The 23921-nt window shown below is 43.1% G+C and overlaps 1 protein-coding gene across 1 annotated transcript in view; it reads right to left on the bottom strand.

Annotated features, from left to right (window-relative positions):
- The window catches only part of PRMT5 (protein arginine methyltransferase 5), a 106983-nt gene that overhangs the window by 25347 nt on the left and 57715 nt on the right, over positions 1-23921 (bottom strand). The window contains exon 13 of the mRNA XM_053702305.1: positions 23768-23877. Coding sequence (XP_053558280.1) covers positions 23768-23877 — 110 coding nt within the window. The remainder of the gene's footprint in view (positions 1-23767; positions 23878-23921) is intronic.

Genomic DNA, 23921 nt, shown 5'->3' with positions numbered 1-23921 from the left:
GTCTATTGGAAACATTTTTCTAAAAATAGGAGGGGGAGAGAACGGCACACCTGGTCTATCCCATTCCTTAGTAATAATTTCTGTAAACCTTTTAGGTATTGGAAAAACATCAGAGAACACCGGCACTGCATAGTATTTATCCAGTCTACACAATTTCTCTGGCACTGCAATTGTATCAGAGTCATTCAGAGCAGCTAAAACCTCCCTGAGTAACACGCGGAGGTGTTTAAATTTAAATGTAGAAATATCAGAATCAGGTTGCATTATCTTCCCTGAGTCAGAAACATCACCCACAGAAAGAAGCTCTCCTTCTTCAGCTTCTGCATATTGTGAGGCAGTATCAGACATAGCTCTTAAAGCGTCAGTATGCTCTGTATTTCGTCTAACTCCAGAGCTATCTCGCTTTCTTCTAAATTCAGGTAGTCTGGCTAATACCTCTGACAGTGTATTATCCATGACTGCCGCCATGTCTTGTAAAGTAAACGCTACGGGCGCCCTGGATGTACTTGGCGCCATTTGAGCGTGAGTCCCTTGAGCGTGAGTCAAAGGATCTGACACGTGGGGAGAGTTACTCGGCATAACTTCCCCCTCGTTTTTAAAGACAGAATATGATCTTTATTGCTTAAAGTGAAATCAGTACATTTGGTACACATTCTAAGAGGGGGTTCCACCATGGCTTTTAAACATAATGAACAAGGAGTTTCCTCTATGTCAGACATGTTTGTACAGACTAACAATGAGACTAGCAAGCTTGGAAAACACTTTAAATCAAGTTAACAAGCAAATATAAGAAACGGTACTGTGCCTTTAAGAAAAACAAATTGTCAGAATTTGAAAAACAGTGAAAAAAGGCAGTAAAATCAAACAAAATTTTTACAGTGTGTATAATAAGCTAACAGAGCATTGCACCCATTACTAAAGGAAATATTATCTGCTTTAACAAGTTTGTCATGACAATCAATACAAACAACAGCTGGAGGAATAGCTACCAAAAGTTTACAGCAGATACACTTAGCTTTGGTAGATTCAGCACTTGACAGCGATTTTCCTGTAGTATCTTCTGACTCAGATGCAACGTGAGACATCTTGCAATATGTAAGAGAAAAAACAACATATATATAAAGCAAAATTGATCAAATTCCTTAAATGACAGTTTCAGGAATGGGAAAAAATGCCAAAGAACAAGCTTCTAGCAACCAGAAGCAATAAAAAATGAGACTTAAATAATGTGGAGACAAAAGCGACGCCCATATTTTTTCGCGCCAAATAAGACGCCCACATTATTTGGCGCCTAAATGCTTTTTGGCGCCAAAAATGACGCCACATCCGGAACGCCAACATTTTTGGCGCAAAATAACGTCAAAAAATGACGCAACTTCCGGCGACACGTATGACGCCGGAAACGAAATAGAATTTTTGCGCCAAAAAAGTCCGCGCCAAGAATGACGCAATAAACTGAAGCATTTTCAGCCCCCGCGAGCCTAACAGCCCACAGGGAAAAAAGTCAAATTTTAAGGTAAGAAAAATGTTAAATTAAAATGCATTATCCCAAATATGAAACTGACTGTCTGAAAATAAGGAAAGTTGAACATTCTGAGTCAAGGCAAATAAATGTTTGAATACATATATTTAGAACTTTATAAACAAAGTGCCCAACCATAGCTTGGAGTGTCACAGAAAATAAGACTTACTTACCCCAGGACACTCATCTACATATAGCAGATAGCCAAACCAGTACTGAAACGAGAATCAGCAGAGGTAATGGTATATATAAGAGTATATCGTCGATCTGAAAAGGGAGGTAAGAGATGAATCTCTACGACCGATAACAGAGAACCTATGAAATAGACCCCGTAGAAGGAGATCACTGCATTCAAATAGGCAATACTCTCCTCACATCCCTCTGACATTCACTGCACGCTGAGAGGAAAACCGGGCTCCAACTTGCTGCGGAGCGCATATCAACGTAGAATCTAGCACAAACTTACTTCACCACCTCCATCGGAGGCAAAGTTTGTAAAACTGAATTGTGGGTGTGGTGAGGGGTGTATTTATAGGCATTTTGAGGTTTGGGAAACTTTGCCCCTCCTGGTAGGAATGTATATCCCATACGTCACTAGCTCATGGACTCTTGCTAATTGCATGAAAGAAATACTCTTTATTAGAGTAAAATAATTCTCTATGAATCTGATAAAGTACTAGAATTAATGGATAAATACCATTAACCACCACTAGATAGCAGCAGACACCAGGGTAAAAGTTTTTAACCCTTTAATGACTACAGCACTTTTCCATTTTCTGTTCCTTTGGGACCAGGGCTATTTTTACATTTCTGCTGTGTTTGTGTTTAGCTGTAATTTTCCCCTTACTCGTTTACTGTACCGACAAATATTATATACCGTTTTTCTCGCTATTAAATGGACTTTCTAAAGATACCATTATTTTCATCATATCTTATCATTTACTATAAAAACAATTTATAAAATACGAGGAAAAAAAAATGGAAAAAACACACACTTTTTCTAACTTTGACCCCCAAAATCTGTTACACATCTACAACCACAAAAAAACACCCATGCTAAATAGCTTCTAAATTTTGTCCAGAGTTTAGAAATACCCAATGTTTACATGTGCTTTGCTTTTTTTGCACGTTATAGGGCCATAAATATAAGTAGCACTTTGCTATTTCCAAACCACTTTTTTTCACAATTAGAGCTAGTTACATTGGAACACTGATATCTTTCAAGAATCCCTGAATATCCATTGACATGTATATATATATTTTTTAGAAGACATCCCAAAGTATTGATCTAGGCCCATTTTGGTATATTTCATGCCACCATTTCACCACCAAATGTGATCAAATAAAAAAAAAATTGTTCACTTTTTCACAAATTGTTTCACAAACTTTAGGTTTCTTACTGAAATTATTTACAAACAGCTTGTGCAATTATGGCATAAATGGTTGTAAATTTTTCTCTGGGATCCCCTTTGTTCAGAAATAGCAGACATATATGGCTTTGACGTTGCTTTTTGGTAATTAGAAGGCCGCTAAATGCCACTGCGCACCACACGTGTATTATGCCCAGCAGTGAAGGGGTTAATCATGGAGCATGTAGGGAGCTTTTTGGGGTAATTTTAGCTTTAGTGTAGCAGACAACCCAAAGTATTGATCTAGGCCCATTTTGGTATATTTCATGCCACCATTTCACCGCCAAATGCGATCAAATAATAAAAAAAACAAAACAGAATTTATGCTTACCTGATCAATTACTTTCTCTTGTGGCAAAGAGCACACAGCAGAGCTGTCCATATAGCTCCCCCTCTAGCTCCACCACCCAATCATTCGACCGAAGGTTAGGAAGAAAAAGGAGAAACCATAGGGTGCCGTGGCGATAGTAGTTTAAAATTAAAAAAACACCTGTCTTAAAATGACAGGGCGGGCCGTGGACTGGATACACCACAAGAGAAAGTAATTTATCAGGTAAGCATTAATTCTGTTTTCTCTTGTAAGGTGTATCCAGTCCACGGATTCATCCTTTACTTGTGGGATACCAATACCAAAGCTTTAGGACACGGATGAAGAAAGGGGAACAAGACAGGTACCTTAAACGGAAGGCACCACTGCTTGTAAAACCTCTCTCATAAAAATAGCCTCCGAAGAAGCAAAAGTATCGAATTTGTAAAATTTGGAAAAAGTATTCAGCGAAGACCAAGTCACTGCCTTACAAATCTGTTCAACAGAAGCCTCATTTTCTCTTGTTAAGTGTATCCAGTCCACGGATCATCCATTACTTATGGGATATTAACTCCTCCCCAACAGGAAGTGCAAGAGGATTCACCCAGCAGAGCTGCTATATAGCTCCTCCCCTAACTGCCATTACCAGTCATTCTCTTGCACCCAACGAATAGATAGGATGTGTGAGAGGACTGTGGTGATTATACTTCGTTTCATACCTTCAATCAAGTTTGTTATTTTATAATAGCACCGGAGTGTGTTATTCCTTCTCTGGTAGAATTTGAAGAAGAATCTACCTGAGTTTTTCTATGATTTTAGCCGGAGTAGTTAAGATCATATTGCTGTTTCTCGGCCATCTGAGGAGAGGTAAACTTCAGATCAGGGGACAGCGGGCAGATTAATCTGCAAAGAGGTATGTAGCAGCTTATTATTTTCTGACAATGGAATTGATGAGAAAATTCTGCCATACCGATATAATGTAAACTCAGCCTTAAATGCAGTAGCAGCAACTGGTATCAGGCTGTCATGTATGTATATTTTACACTTCAGTATTCTGGGGAATGGCACTTCACTGGAATTATACTGTATGCATAAAACTTTAGCCTAATTTGCAGGGACTAGCAACAGGCTTTTTAATAACACTCAATTTATTAATGTTAAACGTTTTTTGCTGGCATGTAAAATCGTTTAATTTTCTGAGGTACTGGGTGAAAAAATGTTTTGGGCACTATTTTTTTCCACTTGGCAGTCGTTTTATTTAATTTATGACAGTTTACTGATCTCTCTCACTGTTATGTGTGAGGGGGAGGGGCCTTTTTTGGCGCTTTTGCTACGCATCAAAAAATTCAGTCAGAAGTTTATTGTCTTCCCTGCATGATCCGGTTCATCTCTACAGAACTCAGGGGTCTTCAAAACTTGTTTTGAGGGAGGTAATCACTCACAGCAGAGCTGTGAGATTGTAGTTGACTGTGATAAAAAAAAACGTTTATTTCTGTATTTTTTTTTTTTTTTTTTTCCTGCTATCAGGGTTAGTTATCCTTTGCTAATGGGAGCAATCCTTTGCTAAAATTGTGTTTTTTACAAAGATTTGATGCTATAACTTTTCAGTTTATTAATTTTCAACTGTCATAACTTTTTCTGTGCTTCTTATAGGCACAGTACGTTTTCATATTATAGTAAATTACTTGAAAAGTATTTCCAAGTTGCTAGTTTATTTGCTAGTGTGTTAAACATGTCTGATTCAGAGGAAGATATCTGTGCTATATGTGCTAAAGCCAAAGTGGAGCCCAATAGAAATTTATGTACTAACTGTATTGATACTACTTTAAATAAAAGTCAATCTGTACAAATTGAACATATTTCACCAAACAACGAGGGGAGAGTTATGCCGACTAACTCGCCTCACGTGTCAGTACCTGCATCTCCCGCTCGGGAGGTGCGTGATATTGTAGCGCCGAGTACATCTGGGCGGCCATTACAAATCACATTACAGGATATGGCTACTGTTATGACTGAAGTTTTGGCTAAATTACCAGAACTAAGAGGTAAGCGTGATCACTCTGGGGTGAGAACAGAGTGCGCTGATAATATTAGGGCCATGTCAGACACTGCGTCACAATTTGCAGAACATGAGGACGGAGAGCTTCATTCTGCGGGTGACGGTTCTGATCCAAACAAACTGGATTCAGATATTTCAAATTTAAGCTGGAAAACCTCCGTGTATTACTAGGGGAGGTGTTAGCGGCTCTGAATGATTGTAACACAGTTGCAATACCAGAGAAAATGTGTAGGTTGGATAAATATTTTGCGGTACCGGCGAGTACTGACGTTTTTCCTATACCTAAGAGACTTACTGAAATTGTTACTAAGGAGTGGGATAGACCCGGTGTGCCGTTCTCACCCCCTCCGATATTTAGAAAGATGTTTCCAATAGACGCCACCACACGGGACTTATGGCAAACGGTCCCTAAGGTGGAGGGAGCAGTTTCTACTTTAGCTAAGCGTACCACTATCCCGGTGGAGGATAGCTGTGCCTTTTCAGATCCAATGGATAAAAAGTTAGAGGGTTACCTTAAGAAAATGTTTGTTCAACAAGGTTTTATATTGCAACCTCTTGCATGCATTGCGCCTGTCACGGCTGCAGCAGCATTTTGGTTTGAGTCTCTGGAAGAGACACTTGAATCAGCTCCATTAGATGAGATTACACACAAGCTTAAAGCCCTTAAGTTAGCTAACTCATTTATTTCAGATGCCGTAGTACATTTAACTAAACTTAAGGCTAAGAATTCCGGATTCGACATTCAGGCACGCAGAGCACTGTGGCTAAAATCCTGGTCAGCTGACGTTACTTCTAAATCTAAATTGCTTAATATACCTTTCAAAGGGCAGACCTTATTCGGGCCCGGGTTGAAAGAAATTATCGCTGACATTACAGGAGGTAAAGGCCATGCCCGGCCTCAAGACAGAGCCAAACCTAAGGCTAGACAGTCTAATTTTCGTTCCTTTCGTAATTTCAAAGCAGGAGCAGCATCAACTTCCTCTGCACCAAAACAGGAAGGAGCTGTTGCTCGCTACAGACAAGACTGGAGACCTAACCAGTCCTGGAACAAGGGCAAGCAGGCCAGGAAACCTGCTGCTGCCCCTAAGACAGCATGAATCGAGGGCCCCCGATCCGGGAACGGATCTAGTGGGGGGCAGACTTTCTCTCTTCGCCCAGGCTTGGGCAATAGATGTCCAGGATCCCTGGGCGTTAGAGATCATATCTCAGGGATACCTTCTAGACTTCAAATTCTATCCCCCAAGAGGGAGATTTCATCTGTCAAGGTTGTCAACAAACCAAATAAAGAAAGAGGCGTTTCTACGCTGCGTACAAGATCTTTTATTAATGGGAGTGATCCATCCGGTTCCGCGGTGGGAACAAGGACAAGGGTTTTACTCAAATCTGTTTGTGGTTCCCAAAAAAGAGGGAACTTTCAGGCCAATCTTGGATTTAAAGATCCTAAACAAATTCCTAAGAGTTCCATCATTCAAAATGGAAACTATTCGGACAATTTTACCCATGATCCAAAAGGGTCAGTACATGACCACAGTGGATTTAAAGGATGCTTACCTTCACATACCGATTCACAAAGATCATTACCGGTATCTAAGGTTTGCCTTTCTAGACAGGCATTACCAGTTTGTAGCTCTTCCATTCGGATTGGCTACGGCTCCGAGAATCTTCACAAAGGTTCTGGGTGCTCTTCTGGCGGTACTAAGACCGCGAGGAATTGCGGTAGCTCCGTACCTAGACGACATTCTGATACAAGCTTCAAGCTTTCAAACTGCCAAGTCTCATACAGAGTTAGTACTGGCATTTCTAAGGTCGCATGGATGGAAGGTGAACGAAAAGAAGAGTTCTCTCTTTCCACTCACAAGAGTTCCCTTCTTGGGGACTCTTATAGATTCTGTAGAAATGAAGATTTACCTGACAGAAGACAGGTTAACAAAGCTTCAAAATGCATGCCGTGTCCTTCATTCCATTCAACACCCGTCAGTAGCTCAATGCATGGAGGTGATCGGCTTAATGGTAGCAGCAATGGACATAGTACCCTTTGCACGCCTACATCTCAGACCGCTGCAATTGTGCATGCTAAGTCAGTGGAATGGGGATTACTCAGACTTGTCCCCTACTCTGAATCTGGATCAAGAGACCAGAAATTCTCTTCTATGGTGGCTTTCTCGGCCACATCTGTCCAGGGTGATGCCATTCAGCAGGCCGGACTGGACAATTGTAACAACAGACGCCAGCCTACTAGGTTGGGGCGCTGTCTGGAATTCTCTGAAGGCTCAGGGACAATGGAATCAGGAGGAGAGTCTCCTACCAATAAACATTCTGGAATTGAGAGCAGTTCTCAATGCCCTTCTGGCTTGGCCCCAGTTAACAACTCGGGGGTTCATCAGGTTTCAGTCGGACAACATCACGACTGTAGCTTACATCAACCATCAGGGAGGGACAAGAAGCTCCCTAGCAATGATGGAAGTATCAAAGATAATTCGCTGGGCAGAGTCTCACTCTTGCCACCTGTCAGCAATCCACATCCCGGGAGTGGAGAACTGGGAGGCGGATTTCTTAAGTCGTCAGACTTTTCATCCGGGGGAGTGGGAACTTCATCCGGAGGTCTTTGCCCAAATACTTCGACGTTGGGGCAAACCAGAGATAGATCTCATGGCGTCTCGACAGAACGCCAAGCTTCCTCGTTACGGGTCCAGATCCAGGGATCCGGGAGCGGTTCTGATAGATGCTTTGACAGCACCTTGGACCTTCGGGATGGCTTATGTGTTTCCATCCTTCCCGATGCTTCCTCGATTGATTGCCAGAATCAAACAGGAGAGAGCATCAGTGATTCTAATAGCGCCTGCATGGCCACGCAGGACTTGGTATGCAGATCTAGTGGACATGTCATCCTGTCCACCTTGGTCGCTACCTCTGAAACAGGACCTTCTGATCCAGGGTCCCTTCAAACATCAAAATCTAATTTCTCTGAAGCTGACTGCTTGGAAATTGAACGCTTGATTTTATCAAAACGTGGTTTTTCTGAGTCAGTTATTGATACAGGCTAGGAAGCCTGTTACCAGAAAGATTTACCATAAGATATGGCGCAAATACTTATATTGGTGCGAATCCAAGAGTTACTCATGGAGTAAGGTTAGGATTCCGAGGATATTGTCTTTTCTACAAGAAGGTTTAGAAAAGGGTTTATCCGCTAGTTCCTTAAAGGGACAGATTTCAGCTCTGTCCATTCTTTTACACAAACATCTGTCAGAAGTTCCGGACGTTCAAGCTTTTTGTCAGGCTTTAGCTAGGATCAAGCCTGTGTTTAAAACTGTTGCTCCACCATGGAGTTTGAACTTAGTTCTTAATGTTTTACAGGGGGTTCCGTTTGAACCCCTTCATTCCATTGATATCAAGTTGTTATCTTGGAAAGTTCTGTTTTTAATGGCGATTTCCTCGGCTCGAAGAGTCTCTGAGTTATCTGCCTTACATTGTGATTCTCCTTATCTGATTTTTCATTCAGACAAGGTAAGTTCTGCGTACTAAACCTGGGTTCCTACCTAAGGTGGTCACTAACAGGAATATCAATCAAGAGATTGTGGTTCCATCTTTGTGTCCTAATCCTTCTTCGAAAAAGGAACGTCTGCTACACAATCTAGAAGTAGTCCGTGCCCTGAAATTTTATCTACAGGCAACTAAGGATTTTCGACAAACGTCTTCCCTGTTTGTCGTTTATTCTGGTCAGAGGAGAGGTCAAAAAGCTTCGGCTACCTCTCTCTCCTTTTGGCTTCGTAGCATAATACGGTTAGCCTATGAGACTGCTGGACAGCAGCCTCCTGAAAGAATTACAGCACATTCTACTAGAGCTGTGGCTTCCACTTGGGCCTTTAAGAATGAGGCTTCTGTTGAACAGATTTGCAAGGCTGCAACTTGGTCTTCTCTTCATACTTTTTCCAAATTTTACAAATTTGACACTTTTGCTTCTTTGGAGGCTGTTTTTGGGAGAAAGGTTCTTCAGGCAGTGGTTCCTTCCGTATAAAGAGCCTGCCTGTCCCTCCCGTCATCCGTGTACTTTAGCTTTGGTATTGGTATCCCATAAGTAATGGATGATCCGTGGACTGGATACACTTAACAAGAGAAAACATAATTTATGCTTACCTGATAAATTTATTTCTCTTGTAGTGTATCCAGTCCACGGCCCGCCCTGTCACTTTAAGGCAGGTAATTTTTCCATTAAACTACAGTCACCACTGCACCCTATGGTTTTCCTTTCTCTGCATGTTTTCGGTCGAATGACTGGTAATGGCAGTTAGGGGAGGAGCTATATAGCAGCTCTGCTGGGTGAATCCTCTTGCACTTCCTGTTGGGGAGGAGTTAATATCCCATAAGTAATGGATGAACCGTGGACTGGATACACTACAAGAGAAATAAATTTATCAGGTAAGCATAAATTATGTTTTTAAAAGCCCATGTGGAAGCCACTGCTCTGGTAGAATGAGCAGAAATTGTTTCAGGAGGCTGCTGGCCAGCAGTCTCATAGGCCAAACGGATGATGCTTTTCAGCCAAAAAGAAAGAGAGGTAGCGGTCGCCTTCTGACCTCTCCTCTTACCAGAATAGATAACAAAGAAGTTGTTTGTCTGAAATCCTTAGTTGCTTGTAAATAGAACTTTAAAGCACGAACCACATCAAGATTGTGTAAAAGACGTTACTTCTTCGAAGAAGGATTAGGACACAGAAAAGGAACAACAATTTCCTGGTTAATATTCTTATTAGACACAACCTTAGGAAGAAAATCAGGTTTGGTACACAAAACAACCTTATCTGCATGGAACACCAGGTAAGGTGAATCACACTGTAAAGCAGATAACTCCGAAACTCTACGAGCAGAACAAAACTTTCCAAGATAACAGCTTAATATCTATGGAATGTAAAGGTTCAAACGGAACCCCTTGCAGAACTGAAAGAACTAAATTTAGACTCCATGGCGGAGCCACAGGTCTATAAAACAGGCTTGATTCTGACTAAAGCCTGACTAAACGCTTGAACGTCTGGTACCTCTGCCAAAAGTTTGTGTAAAAGAATAGACAAAGCAGAAATCTGTCCCTTTAAGGAACTAGCTGATAATCCTTTCTCCAATCCTCCTTGGAGAAAGGACAAAATCCTGGGAATCCTAACCTTACTCCATGAGTAACCCTTGGATTCGCACCAAAAAAGATATTTTCGCCAAATTTTATGGTAGATTTTCCTGGTGACAGGCTTTCTAGCCTGAATCAGGGTATCAATAACCGACTCGGAGAAACCACGCTTTCATAAAATTAGGCGTTCAATCTCCAAGCAGTCAGACGCAGAGAAATTAGATTTGGATGCTTGAAATGACCTTGTATTAGAAGGTCCTGCCTCATTGGTAGCGTCCATGGTGGCACAGATGACATGTCCACTAGGTCTGCATACCAGGTCCTGCGTGGCCACGCAGGCGCTATTAGAATCACTGAAGCCCTCTCCTGCTTGATTCTGGCAACCAGACGAGGGAGGAGAGGAAACTGAGGAAAAACATAAGCCAGATTGAAGGACCAAGGCGCTGCTAGAGCATCTATCAGCACCGCCTGGGTATCCCGGGACCTGGGCCCGTAAAGAGGAAGTTTGGTGTTCTGACGAGACGCCATCAGATCCAATTCTGGAGTGCCCCATAACTGAGTCAGCTGGGCAAATACCTCCGGATGGAGTTCCCACTCCCCCGGGTGAAAAGTCTGACGACTTAGAAAATCCGCCTCCCAGTTGTCTACTCCTGGGATGTGAATTGCTGAGCGATGGCAAGAGTGATTCTCCGCCCATCTGATTATTTTGGTTACTTCCATCATTGCTAGGGAACTCCTTGTTCCGCCTTGATGATTGACATAAGCTACAGTCGTGATGTTGTCCGACTAAAATCTGATGAATTTGGCCGCAGCTAGCTGAGGCCATGCCTGAAGCGCGTTAAATATCGCCCTCAGTTCCAGAATGTTTATCGGGAGAAGAGCTTCTTCCCGAGACCATAAGCCCTGAGCTTTCAGGGAGTCCCAGACTGCACCCCAGCCCAACAGACTGGCGTCGGTCGTTACGATGATCCACTCTGGTCTGCAGAAACACATTCCCTGAGACAGGTGATCCTGAGACAACCACCAGAAGAGAATCTCTGTCCCCTGGTCCAACTGTATTTGAGGAGACAAATCTGCATAATCTCCATTCCACTGTTTGAGCATGCACAGTTGCAGTGGTCTGAGGTGTATCCGTGCAAAAAAGACTATGTCCATGGCCGCTACCATTAGTCCGATTGTCTCCATGCACTGAGCTACAGATGGCCGAGGAATGGAATGAAGAGCTCGGCAAGTAGTTAAGAGTTTTAACTTTCTGACCTCCGTCAGAAATATTTTCATTTCTACAGAGTCTATTAGGGTTCCTAGGAATGGAACTCTTGTGAGGGGGGAGAGAGAACTCTTTTTGATGTTCACCTTCCACCCGTGAGACCTCAGAAAGGCCACTACAATTTCCATGTGAGACTTGGCTCTTTGGAAAGTCGACGCATGAATTAAGATATCGTCTAGATAAGGAGCCACTGCTATGCCCCGCGGTCTTAGCACCGCCAGGAGGGACCCTAGCACCTTTGTGAAAATTCTGGGAGCAGTGGCCAACCCGAAAGGGAGAGCCACAAACTGATGCTTGTCCAGAAAGGCGAACCTGAGAAACTGGTGATGATCTTTGTGGATAGGAATGTGAAGATACGCATACTTTAGATCCACGGTAGTCATATATTGACCCTCCGGGATCATTGGCAAGATTGTCCGAATGGTCTCCATCTTGAATGATGGGACTCTGAGGAATTTGTTTAGAATTTTGAGATCCAGGATTGGTCTGAAAGTTCCTTCTTTTTGGGAACCACAAACAGGTTTGAGTAAAACCCTAGCCCTTGTTCCGCAAATGGAACTGGGTGGATCACTCCCATTGTATGTAGGTCTTCTACATAGCGTAAGAACGCCTCTTTCTTTGTCATGTCTGTAGACAGACGAGAAATATGGAACCTTCCCCTTGGAGGGGAGTCCTTGAATTCTAGAAGATATCCCTAGGATACAATCTCTAAGGCGAGGGATCGTGTAAGTCTCTTGCCCAGGCCTGAGCGAAGAGAGAGTCTGCCCCCTACTAGATCCGGTCCCGGATCTGGGGCTACCCCATCATGCTGTCTTGGAGGCAGCTGCAGGCTTCTTGGTCTGTCTACCCTTGTTCCAGCCCTGGTAAGGTTTCCAGGCTGCCCTGGGTTGTGAAGTATTACCCTCTTGCTTTGCAGCAGGGGAGGATGAAGCGAGACCTCTCCTGAAATTCCGAAAGGAACGAAAATTATTTTGTTTGTTCTTCGCCTTGAAGGACTTGTCCTGGGGGAGAGCATGACCTTTTCCCCCGGTGATTTCTGAAATAATCTCTTTCAATTCAGGCCCGAAGAGGGTCTTTCCTTTGAAAGGGATGTTCAATAGTTTGGATTTTGACGACACATCGGCCGACCAGGCCTTCAGCCATAGCGCCCTGCGCGCCAAAATGGCGAAACCTGAATTTTTTGCCGCTAGCTTAGCTAGTTGGAAAGCGGCATCTGTGATAAAAGAATTAGCCAGCTTAAGAGCCTTAATTCTGTCCATAATGTCCTCATATGAGGTCTCCGTCTGGAGCGCAAATTCCAGCACCTCGAACCAGAAAGCAGCTGCAGTGGTTACAGGAACAATGCATGCAAATAGGTTGGAGAAGAAAACCTTGATGAACAAAAAATTTCTTAAGTAAACCCTCTAATTTTTTATCCATAGGGTCTTTAAAAGCACAACTGTCTTCGATTGGTATAGTTGTGCATTTAGCAAGTGAAGAAACAGCCCCTTCCACCTTAGGGACCGTCTGCCACGAGTCCCGTATGGGGTTAGATATGGGGAACATTTTCTTAAAAAACGGAGGGGGAACGAAGGGAATACCTGGTTTATCCCACTCCCTAGTAACGATACTCCACAATCCTCTTAGGGACCGGGAACACATCAGTGTAAACAGGAACTTCTAGGTACTTGTCCATTATACACAATTTCTCTGGAACCACCATAGGGTCGCAGTTGTCCAGAGTAACTAATACCTCCCTGAGCAATAAGCGGAGGTGTTCTAGTTTAAATTTAAAAGCCAACGTATCTGAGTCTGTCTGAGGAGCAACCTTTCCCGAATCGGAAATTTCTCCCTCCGACAGCACATCCCTCTTCCCCATTTTAGAGCGTTGTGAGTGTATATCGGATACGGCTACTAAAGCGTCAGAATGCTCATAATCTGTTCTTAAAACAGAGCTATCATGCTTTGCAGGTAACACGGGCAGTTTAGATAAAAATACTGAGAGGGTATTATCCATAACTGCCGCCAAGTCTTGTAAGGTAAAAGAGTTAGACGCGCTAGAGGTGCTAGGCGTCGCTTGAGCGGGCGTAACTGGTTGTGACACTTGGGGAGAGGTTAACGGGCTAACCTCATTACCTTCTGTCTGAGAATCATCTTGGGCCACATTTTTAAGTGCAACAATATAATCTTTAAAATGTATAGACATATCAGTACAAGTGGGACACATTCTGAGAGGGGGTTCCACCATGGCTTCTAAACACATTGAACAAGGATTTTCCTTGGTGTCAAACATGTTTAACAGACTAGTAGTAAGACAAACAGGCTTAGAAAACACTTTAATCAAATAAAAACACACTTTGCAAAAAAACGTTACTGTGCCTTTAAGAGATAAAAAAAGACACACAATTTTCCAAAACAGTGAAAAATGCAGCAAACTTTTCAAAATTTTCACAGTATGTGCCTAAAGCATTAGTAAGATTGCACCACTAGCAATAAAAACGATTAACCCCTTAATGCCCAAACCGGATCAATAGTAAGCAAAGGACCGGTAAAAATAACTTCAGTACCTTGCCACAGCTCTGCTGTGGCCCTACCTTCCCTTAGAAGTCAGATTTATGGGGAAAAAGCTTCTTATGGGCCCTCAAACTGTAGCAGGACCCTCCATGTGAAGTCAGCCTGAAGTTCTAGTCAATATAACTGCGCATCTGAGGCGCGAAAACAGAATTTATGTTTACCTGATAAATTACTTTCTCCAACGGTGTGTCCGGTCCACGGCGTCATCCTTACTTGTGGGATATTCTCCTCCCCAACAGGAAATGGCAAAGAGCCCAGCAAAGCTGGTCACATGATCCCTCCTAGGCTCCGCCTTCCCCAGTCATTCGACCGACGTAAAGGAGGAATATTTGCATAGGAGAAATCATATGATACCGTGGTGACTGTAGTTAAAGAAAATAAATCATCAGACCTGATTAAAAAACCAGGGCGGGCCGTGGACCGGACATACCGTTGGAGAAAGTAATTTATCAGGTAAACATAAATTCTGTTTTCTCCAACATAGGTGTGTCCGGTCCACGGCGTCATCCTTACTTGTGGGAACCAATACCAAAGCTTTAGGACACGGATGATGGGAGGGAGCAAATCAGGTCACCTAGATGGAAGGCACCACGGTTTGCAAAACCTTTCTCCCAAAAATAGCCTCAGAAGAAGCAAAAGTATCAAATTTGTAAAATTTGGTAAAAGTGTGCAGTGAAGACCAAGTCGCTGCCTTACATATCTGATCAACAGAAGCCTCGTTCTTAAAGGCCCATGTGGAAGCCACGGCCCTAGTGGAATGAGCTGTGATTCTTTCAGGAGGCTGCCGTCCGGCAGTCTCATAAGCCAATCTGATGATGCTTTTAAGCCAAAAAGATAGAGAGGTAGAAGTTGCTTTTTGACCTCTCCTTTTACCAGAATAAACAACAAACAAGGAAGATGTTTGTCTGAAATCCTTTGTAGCATCTAAATAGAATTTTAGAGCACGAACTACATCCAAATTGTGCAACAAACGTTCCTTCTTTGAAACAGGATTCGGACACAAAGAAGGCACGACTATCTCCTGGTTAATGTTTTTGTTAGAAACAACTTTCGGAAGAAAACCAGGTTTAGTACGCAAAACCACCTTATCTGCATGGAACACCAGATAAGGAGGAGAACACTGCAGAGCAGATAACTCTGAAACTCTTCTAGCAGAAGAAATTGCAACCAAAAACAAAACTTTCCAAGATAATAACTTGATATCAACGGAATGTAGGGGCTCAAACGGAACCCCCTGAAGAACTGAAAGAACTAAATTGAGACTCCAAGGAGGAGTCAAAGGTTTGTAAACAGGCTTGATTCTAACCAGAGCCTGAACAAAAGCCTGAACATCTGGCACAGCCGCCAGCTTTTTGTGAAGTAAAACAGATAAAGCAGAAATCTGTCCCTTCAAAGAACTTGCAGATAATCCTTTCTCCAAACCTTCTTGAAGAAAGGATAGAATCTTAGGAATTTTTATCTTGTTCCATGGTAATCCTTTAGATTCACACCAACAGATATATTTTTTCCATATTTTATGGTAGATTTTTCTAGTTACAGGCTTTCTGGCCTGAACAAGAGTATCAATGACAGAATCTGAGAACCCTCGCTTTGATAAAATCAAGCGTTCAATCTCCAAGCAGTCAGTTGGAGTGAAACCAGATTCGGATGTTCGAACGGACCTTGAACAAGAAGGTCCTGTCTCAAAGGTAGCTTCCATGGTGGAGCCGATGACATATTCACCAGGTCTGCATACCAAGTCCTGCGTGGCCACGCAGGAGCTATCAAGATCACCGATGCCCTCTCCTGATTGATCCTGGCTACCAGCCTGGGGATGAGAGGAAACGGTGGGAATACATAAGCTAGGTTGAAGGTCCAAGGTGCTACTAGTGCATCTACTAGAGTCGCCTTGGGATCCCTGGATCTGGACCCGTAGCAAGGAACCTTGAAGTTCTGACGAGAGGCCATCAGATCCATGTCTGGAATGCCCCACAATTGAGTTATTTGGGCAAAGATTTCCGGATGGAGTTCCCACTCCCCCGGATGAAATGTCTGACGACTCAGAAAATCCGCTTCCCAATTTTCCACGCCTGGGATGTGGATTGCAGACAAGTGGCAGGAGTGAGTCTCCGCCCATTGAATGATTTTGGTCACTTCTTCCATCGCCAGGGAACTCCTTGTTCCCCCCTGATGGTTGATATACGCAACAGTCGTCATGTTGTCTGATTGAAACCGTATGAATTTGGCCTTTGCTAGCTGAGGCCAAGCCTTGAGAGCATTGAATATCGCTCTCAGTTCCAGAATGTTTATCGGGAGAAGAGATTCTTCCCGAGACCAAAGACCCTGAGCTTTCAGGGGTTCCCAGACCGCGCCCCAGCCTACCAGACTGGCGTCGGTCGTGACAATGACCCACTCTGGTCTGCGGAAGCTCATTCCCTGTGACAGGTTGTCCAGGGTCAGCCACCAACGGAGTGAATCTCTGGTCCTCTGATCTACTTGTATCGTCGGAGACAAGTCTGTATAATCCCCATTCCACTGACTGAGCATGCACAGTTGTAATGGTCTCAGATGAATTCGCGCAAAAGGAACTATGTCCATTGCCGCGACCATCAAACCTATTACTTCCATGCACTGTGCTATGGAAGGAAGAAGAACAGAATGAAGTACTTGACAAGAGCTTAGAAGTTTTGATTTTCTGGCCTCTGTCAGAAAAATCCTAATTTCTAAGGAGTCTATTATTGTTCCCAAGAAGGGAACTCTTGTTGACGGAGATAGAGAACTTTTTTCTACGTTCACTTTCCACCCGTGAGATCTGAGAAAGGCTAGGACAATGTCCGTATGAGCCTTTGCTTGTGGTAGGGACGACGCTTGAATCAGTATGTCGTCCAAGTAAGGTACTACTGCAATGCCCCTTGGTCGTAGCACCGCTAGAAGGGACCCTAGTACCTTTGTGAAAATTCTTGGAGCAGTGGCTAATCCGAATGGAAGTGCCACAAACTGGTAATGCTTGTCCAGAAAGGCGAACCTTAGGAACCGATGATGTTCCTTGTGGATAGGAATATGTAGATACGCATCCTTTAAATCCACCGTGGTCATGAATTGACCTTCCTGGATGGAAGGAAGAATTGTCCGAATGGTTTCCATTTTGAACGATGGAACCTTGAGAAACTTGTTTAGGATCTTGAGATCTAAGATTGGTCTGAATGTTCCCTCTTTTTTGGGAACTATGAACAGATTGGAGTAGAATCCCATCCCTTGTTCTCCTAATGGAACAGGATGAATCACTCCCATTTTTAACAGGTCTTCTACACAATGTAAGAATGCCTGTCTTTTTATGTGGTCTGAAGACAATTGAGACCTGTGGAACCTCCCCCTTGGGGGAAGCTCCTTGAATTCCAGAAGATAACCTTGGGAGACTATTTCTAGCGCCCAAGGATCCAGAACATCTCTTGCCCAAGCCTGAGCGAAGAGAGAAAATCTGCCCCCCACCAGATCCGGTCCCGGATCGGGGGCCAACATCTCATGCTGTCTTGGTAGCAGTGGCAGGTTTCTTGGCCTGCTTACCTTTGTTCCAGCCTTGCATTGGCCTCCAGGCTGGCTTGGTTTGAGAAGTATTACCCTCTTGCTTAGAGGATGTAGCACTTGGGGCTGGTCCGTTTCTGCGAAAGGGACGAAAATTTGGTTTATTTTTAGCCTTGAAAGACCTATCCTGAGGAAGGGCGTGGCCCTTACCCCCAGTGATATCAGAAATAATCTCTTTCAAGTCAGGGCCAAACAGCGTTTTCCCCTTGAAAGGTATGTTAAGCAATTTGTTCTTGGAAGACGCATCCGCTGACCAAGATTTTAGCCAAAGCGCTCTGCGCGCCACAATAGCAAACCCTGAATTTTTCGCCGCTAATCTAGCCAATTGCAAAGTGGCGTCTAAAGTAAAAGAGTTAGCGAATTTGAGAGCATGAATTCTGTCCATAATCTCCTCATAAGAAGAATCTTTATTGAGCGACTTTTCTAGTTCATCGAACCAGAAACACGCTGCTGTAGTGACAGGAACAATGCATGAAATTGGTTGTAGAAGGTAACCTTGCTGAACAAACATCTTTTTAAGCAAACCCTCTAATTTTTTATCCATAGGATCTTTGAAAGCACAACTATCTTCTATAGGGATAGTAGTGCGTTTGTTTAGAGTAGAAACCGCCCCCTCGACCTTGGGGACTGTCTGCCATAAGTCCTTTCTGGGGTCGACCATAGGAAACAATTTCTTAAATATAGGGGGAGGGACAAAAGGTATGCCGGGCCTTTCCCATTCTTTGTTTACAATGTCCGCCACCCGCTTGGGTATAGGAAAAGCTTCGGGGGGCCCCGGGACCTCTAGGAACTTGTCCATCTTACATAATTTCTCTGGAATGACCAAATTCTCACAATCATCCAGAGTAGATAACACCTCCTTAAGCAGAGCGCAGAGATGTTCCAATTTAAATTTGAATGTAATCACATCAGGTTCAGCTTGTTGAGAAATTTTCCCTGAATCTGAAATTTCTCCCTCAGACAAAACCTCCCTGGCCCCCTCAGACTGGTGTAGGGGCATTTCAGAACCATTATCAGCGTCCTCATGCTCTTCAGTATTTTCTAAAACAGAGCAGTCGCTGATAAGTGGGCATTTTGGCTAAAATGTTTTTGATAGAATTATCCATTACAGCCGTTAATTGTTGCATAGTAAGGAGTATTGGCGCACTAGATGTACTAGGGGCCTCCTGTGTGGGCAAGACTGGCGTAGACGAAGGAGGGGATGATGCAGTACCATGCTTACTCCCCTCACTTGAGGAATCATCTTGGGCATCATTTTCTCTAAATTTTGTGTCACATAAATCACATCTATTTAAATGAGAAGGAACCTTGGCTTCCTCACATACAGAACATAGTCTATCTGATAGTTCAGACATGTTAAACAGGCATAAACTTGATAACAAAGTACAAAAAACGTTTTAAAATAAAACCGTTACTGTCACTTTAAATTTTAAACTGAACACACTTTATTACTGAAAATGTGAAAAAGTATGAAGGAATTGTTCAAAATTTCACCACAGTGTCTTAAAGCCTTAAAAGTATTGCACACCAAATTTGAAAGCTTTAACTCTTAAAATAACGGAACCGGAGCCGTTTTTATATTTAACCCCTATACAGCTGAGACCCAACCAAGCCCAAAGGGGAATACGATACCAAATGACGCCTTCAGTAAGCTTTTTCTATGTATCTGAGCTCCTCACACATGCATCTGCATGCCTTGCTTCCCAAAAACAACTGCGCAATAGAGGCGCGAAAATGAGGCTCTGCCTATGATTAGAGAAGGCCCCCAGTGAAAAAGTTGTCCAATACAGTGCCTGCCGGTTATTTTACACAATTCCCAAGAATAAAATAACTCCTCAAAGCTATGAAGTATTAAAAATGCTTATAAATCAATCGTTTTAGCCCAGAAAAATGTCTACCAGTCTTTAAAGCCCTTGTGAAGCCCTTTATTCTTATTTAATAAAAATGGCTTACCGGATCCCATAGGGAAAATGACAGCTTCCAGCATTACCAAGTCTTGTTAGAAATGTGTCATACCACAAGCAGCAAAAGTCTGCTCACTGTTTCCCCCAACTGAAGTTAATTCCTCTCAACAGTCCTGTGTGGAAACAGCCATCGATTTTAGTAACGGTTGCTAAAATCATTTTCCTCTTACAAACAGAAATCTTCATCTCTTTTCTGTTTCAGAGTAAATAGTACATACCAGCACTATTTTAAAATAACAAACTCTTGATTGAAGAATAAAAACTACATTTAAACACCAAAAAACTCTAAGCCATCTCCGTGGAGATGTTGCCTGTACAACGGCAAAGAGAATGACTGGGGAAGGCGGAGCCTAGGAGGGATCATGTGACCAGCTTTGCTGGGCTCTTTGCCATTTCCTATTGGGGAGGAGAATATCCCACAAGTAAGGATGACGCCGTGGACCGGACACACCTATGTTGGAGAAATTAGGCCCCTCCCACCTTACTCCTGTGCTGTGGGGCCTAAAGAAACACTCCTAAGTGTTTTAATAATAGCCATGTGGGTAACAACCCCTGAAAGAAAACCCCAAGGAACCTTCAAAGTGTCTCCAAAACGATATTTTTCTAATAAAACCGTTTGTCATTAAGCAGTGTCAACCAGCATAAATTAGCCCTGTAATGTAAGCTAGCAATTCCATACATAGTCTCTGAATACAGCTTACCCTTCCCTCATGGGAATCTTGTCAGTCTTTTCCAGCATTATCACAGTCTTGTCTAGAAATAAATGACTGAACATACCTTATTGCAGCTTAACCTGCAAACCGTTCCCCCCAACTGAAGTTTTCTTGTACTCCTCAGTCCTTTGTGGGAACAGCAGTGGATTTTAGTTACAACATGCTAAAATCATCATCTACTTTCTGCTAGAGAGTAAATAGTACACACCGGTACCATTTAAAATAACAAACTTTTGCTTGTAGAAGATAAAAACTACAATTCTAACACCACATTCACTTTACCCTTCCGATTGCTTAGAGCCAGCAAAAAAAATGACTGGGGGGTGGAGCTAGAGGGGGAGCTATATGGACAGCTCTGCTGTGTGCTTTCTTTGCCACTTCCTGTTGGGAAGGAGAATATCCCACAAGTAAATGATGAATCCGTGGACTGGATACACCTTACAAGAGAAAAAAAAAAAAAAGTTACATTTTTCCAAATTTTAGGTTTCTCACTGAAATCATTTACAAACATTTTGTGCAATTATGGCACAAATGGTTGTAAATGCTTCTCTGGGATCCCCTTTGTTCAGAAATAGCAGACATATATGGCTTTGGTGTTGCTTTTTGATAATTACAAGGCCGCTAAATGCCACTGCGCACAACACGTGAATTATGCCCAGCAGTGAAGGGGTTAATTAGGTAGCTTATAGGGAGCTTGCAGGGTTAATTTTAGCTTTAGGGTAGAGATCAGCTTCCCACCTGACACATCAGACCCCCTGATCCCTCCCAAAGAGCTATCTTCCCTCCCCCACCCCACAATTGTCCCTGCCATCTTAAGTAAACTAAACTTAAGTACTAAAATAAAAAGGTATCTTTTTTTTTTTTTATCTTTTTTTTTTTTAGCATATTTACATATGCTGCTGCCTCCAACCTCCCTGATCCCCCCAAAAACAGCTATCTAACCCTCCCCCTCTACCTTATTGGGGGCCATCTTGGGTACTGGCAGCTGTTTGCCAGTACCCAGTTTGCAAAAAAAAAAAAAAAAAGTTTTATTTTATTGTTTTTTCTGTAGTGTAGCTTCCCTCCCCCCACCAAGACCAACCCCCCACCCCTCCCAGATCCCTTAGATTACTTTTTGTGGGGATTTTATTCCCCCTTTCTCCCACTTATATATAAAAAAAAAAATCTGTAATGTAGCGGTTCCCACCCGCTCTCTCCAGGTGCACGCCCCCGCCGCCTCCCGTGCACGACGCCCCCGGCGATCCCGCCCCCCTCTCTGACTTAGAAGCCATCGATGGCCGTCCACCTGCCTGCCACTTCAGCTCCCACCAACGAATGCGGCCATCGATGTCAGGCGCAGAGAGGGCCACAGAGTGGCTCTTTCTGCACCGGAGGGGTAAAAATTGTTATTGCAGGATGCCTTGATATCGAGGAATCCTGCAATAACCGGAAAGCAGCTGGAAGTGATCAGGATCGCTTCCAGCTGCTTTCCAGACCGACTACGTACGCCATACGTCCTCGGTCGTTAACTGTAATATTTTTGAGGACGTATGGCGTACGTCGTCGGTCGTTAAGGGGTTAAATACCTTAAAGAAGATAAAATACATAGTAGTCTACACAAGTATATAGAAGAAAAATGAGTAAGCCCTTCCTATACATCAGTCCCAATCACATCAGGATAACCGTTAGGACTTTGCAGCGGCCCAACCTAAATGCAAGGAAGCCACCCTGGAACTGCTCCAAACTTGTAAATTAAAAAAAAAAAAAAAGCCATCAGTACTTTTCTCCTCATAGCAATAAAGCGCACGAAAACTGTGCTATCTGCGCACCGCGATCAAGAGAGTAAACAAAGGACTAAGAACAAAATATCCTATTGAGCCCCAAAAATAAAGGCCAAGGGTCCTCTTCCCACCTTGCCAAAAAGATTTGTATTTGCTAACCGGATTGTTTATCTTCATAGCAGGAAGGGCAGTCTTTAAGTGCGCACCTCAGCCTAACAGTTAAAATGGCGCTGCCAACAGTAAGATTAGCCTGAAATAAAAGGCACACATTGCGAACGCCTCAAAATGCAAAGTAAAACATGCACCTCTTTATACAAGGTAAATGGAACACATCACTCAGGCTGCGGTAGCCTCCTCTTCCTGTGAGTAGTCTGAGGTGTCGCAGCTGTAAATTAAAAACGTAACAGCCTCAGAGAGCTTAACATTAGAAGCTCCATTAAAATAAAAGCCCACAAACGTTTCCATAAGTGCATGCTCTAACTGGGCTACGAGTACAAAGGCGGCAGAGCGATCAGGGCCATTGAAAGTCTGACACCCCACTGTCTTACCATACTTAAAGAAGCAGTGCATGCGGGGGCCCTCCCAATGCCTTATACCCTCTGAGGAGGGTCGGCTAGCCCTGCTGCTCACATGAAGCCTACATAAGAGCACGGAACTCCAGATTGCTCTAAGTCAACAAGATATCCTCAGCAGAGGAAATAACCAACGTCATTAGACCAGGTGCCAGATGGTCACCTATAAAAGTCCCCCTCTCCCTGAGGCAAACATACCCCCAAGGGACAGGTCTTAATAAATAAAAATAAAGGACTTTATCCTCCAGGGTCTTTGCTGTGAAGCAGACACAGCACTTCCAGGTCTGAAAGCTTCATATCCACATTTGATAGGGACCTGAAGTAGAAAGGAAAGCAGTGTAAGCCAACACTGGTTGCCAGGTGAGGGTGTTAGCACAGATTGCTGGAAGGAGGACAAAGAAGATCCCTGCAATATCCAGCAGCTAACAATAATCTTCCTAAGAGTTTTACATGGACACAATATTAACCCAAGCCCTATCTTGAAGGGAAACTACCCATTGGACTTAACTCCAATTTTCTTCTGAGCACCATCTTCCCCTTCCTCCAAGTTACAGAGGCAAAGAATGACTGAGGGAGTATGGAAAGTGGGATGGATACTTAATGCTTTGTCTGGGGTGTGTCTGCCTCCTCCTGGTGCCCAGGTGTTGAATTTGCAACAGTAATGAATGAATTTGTGGACTCTCCATGCCATTGGAAAGAAAACTGGGTTCCATGTCCATTAATCCAACATAAAAATCCACTACTACATAGGCATAACAAGAGGTGCCTACTTATTAAACCATATACATTTAAAGAAGAAACTGAGGTCTTAAAAGCTCATGTATTGCAATATATAAACCAGCTGTGTCCAAGAGCAAAAAGTTTTATACTCCTGAAAAATTAACCATCCCTTAAACAGATTAGTGTAGCTTTGGTAGATTATTTCTGTAACAAGCCAACCTATATTTTGTGTGTGTATACTTGCTTACCTCAGGGTCTTTGTCCTTTTCTCTGCAAGCCCGCACCTCATTATAAAGCTTTGATGAAGAGATTGGAGCGAGATATGAAGTATATTCCCCAGGTATACTAACACCATCATCTGTGTAAAGAGAACGAGAAATAATAATGATCATGAAAGAGCAC

Source organism: Bombina bombina, chromosome 2 (assembly GCF_027579735.1).
Source record: "Bombina bombina isolate aBomBom1 chromosome 2, aBomBom1.pri, whole genome shotgun sequence".
In the NCBI taxonomy this organism is placed as follows: domain Eukaryota; kingdom Metazoa; phylum Chordata; class Amphibia; order Anura; family Bombinatoridae; genus Bombina; species Bombina bombina.
This window is presented reverse-complemented; position numbering and strand designations above follow the sequence as displayed.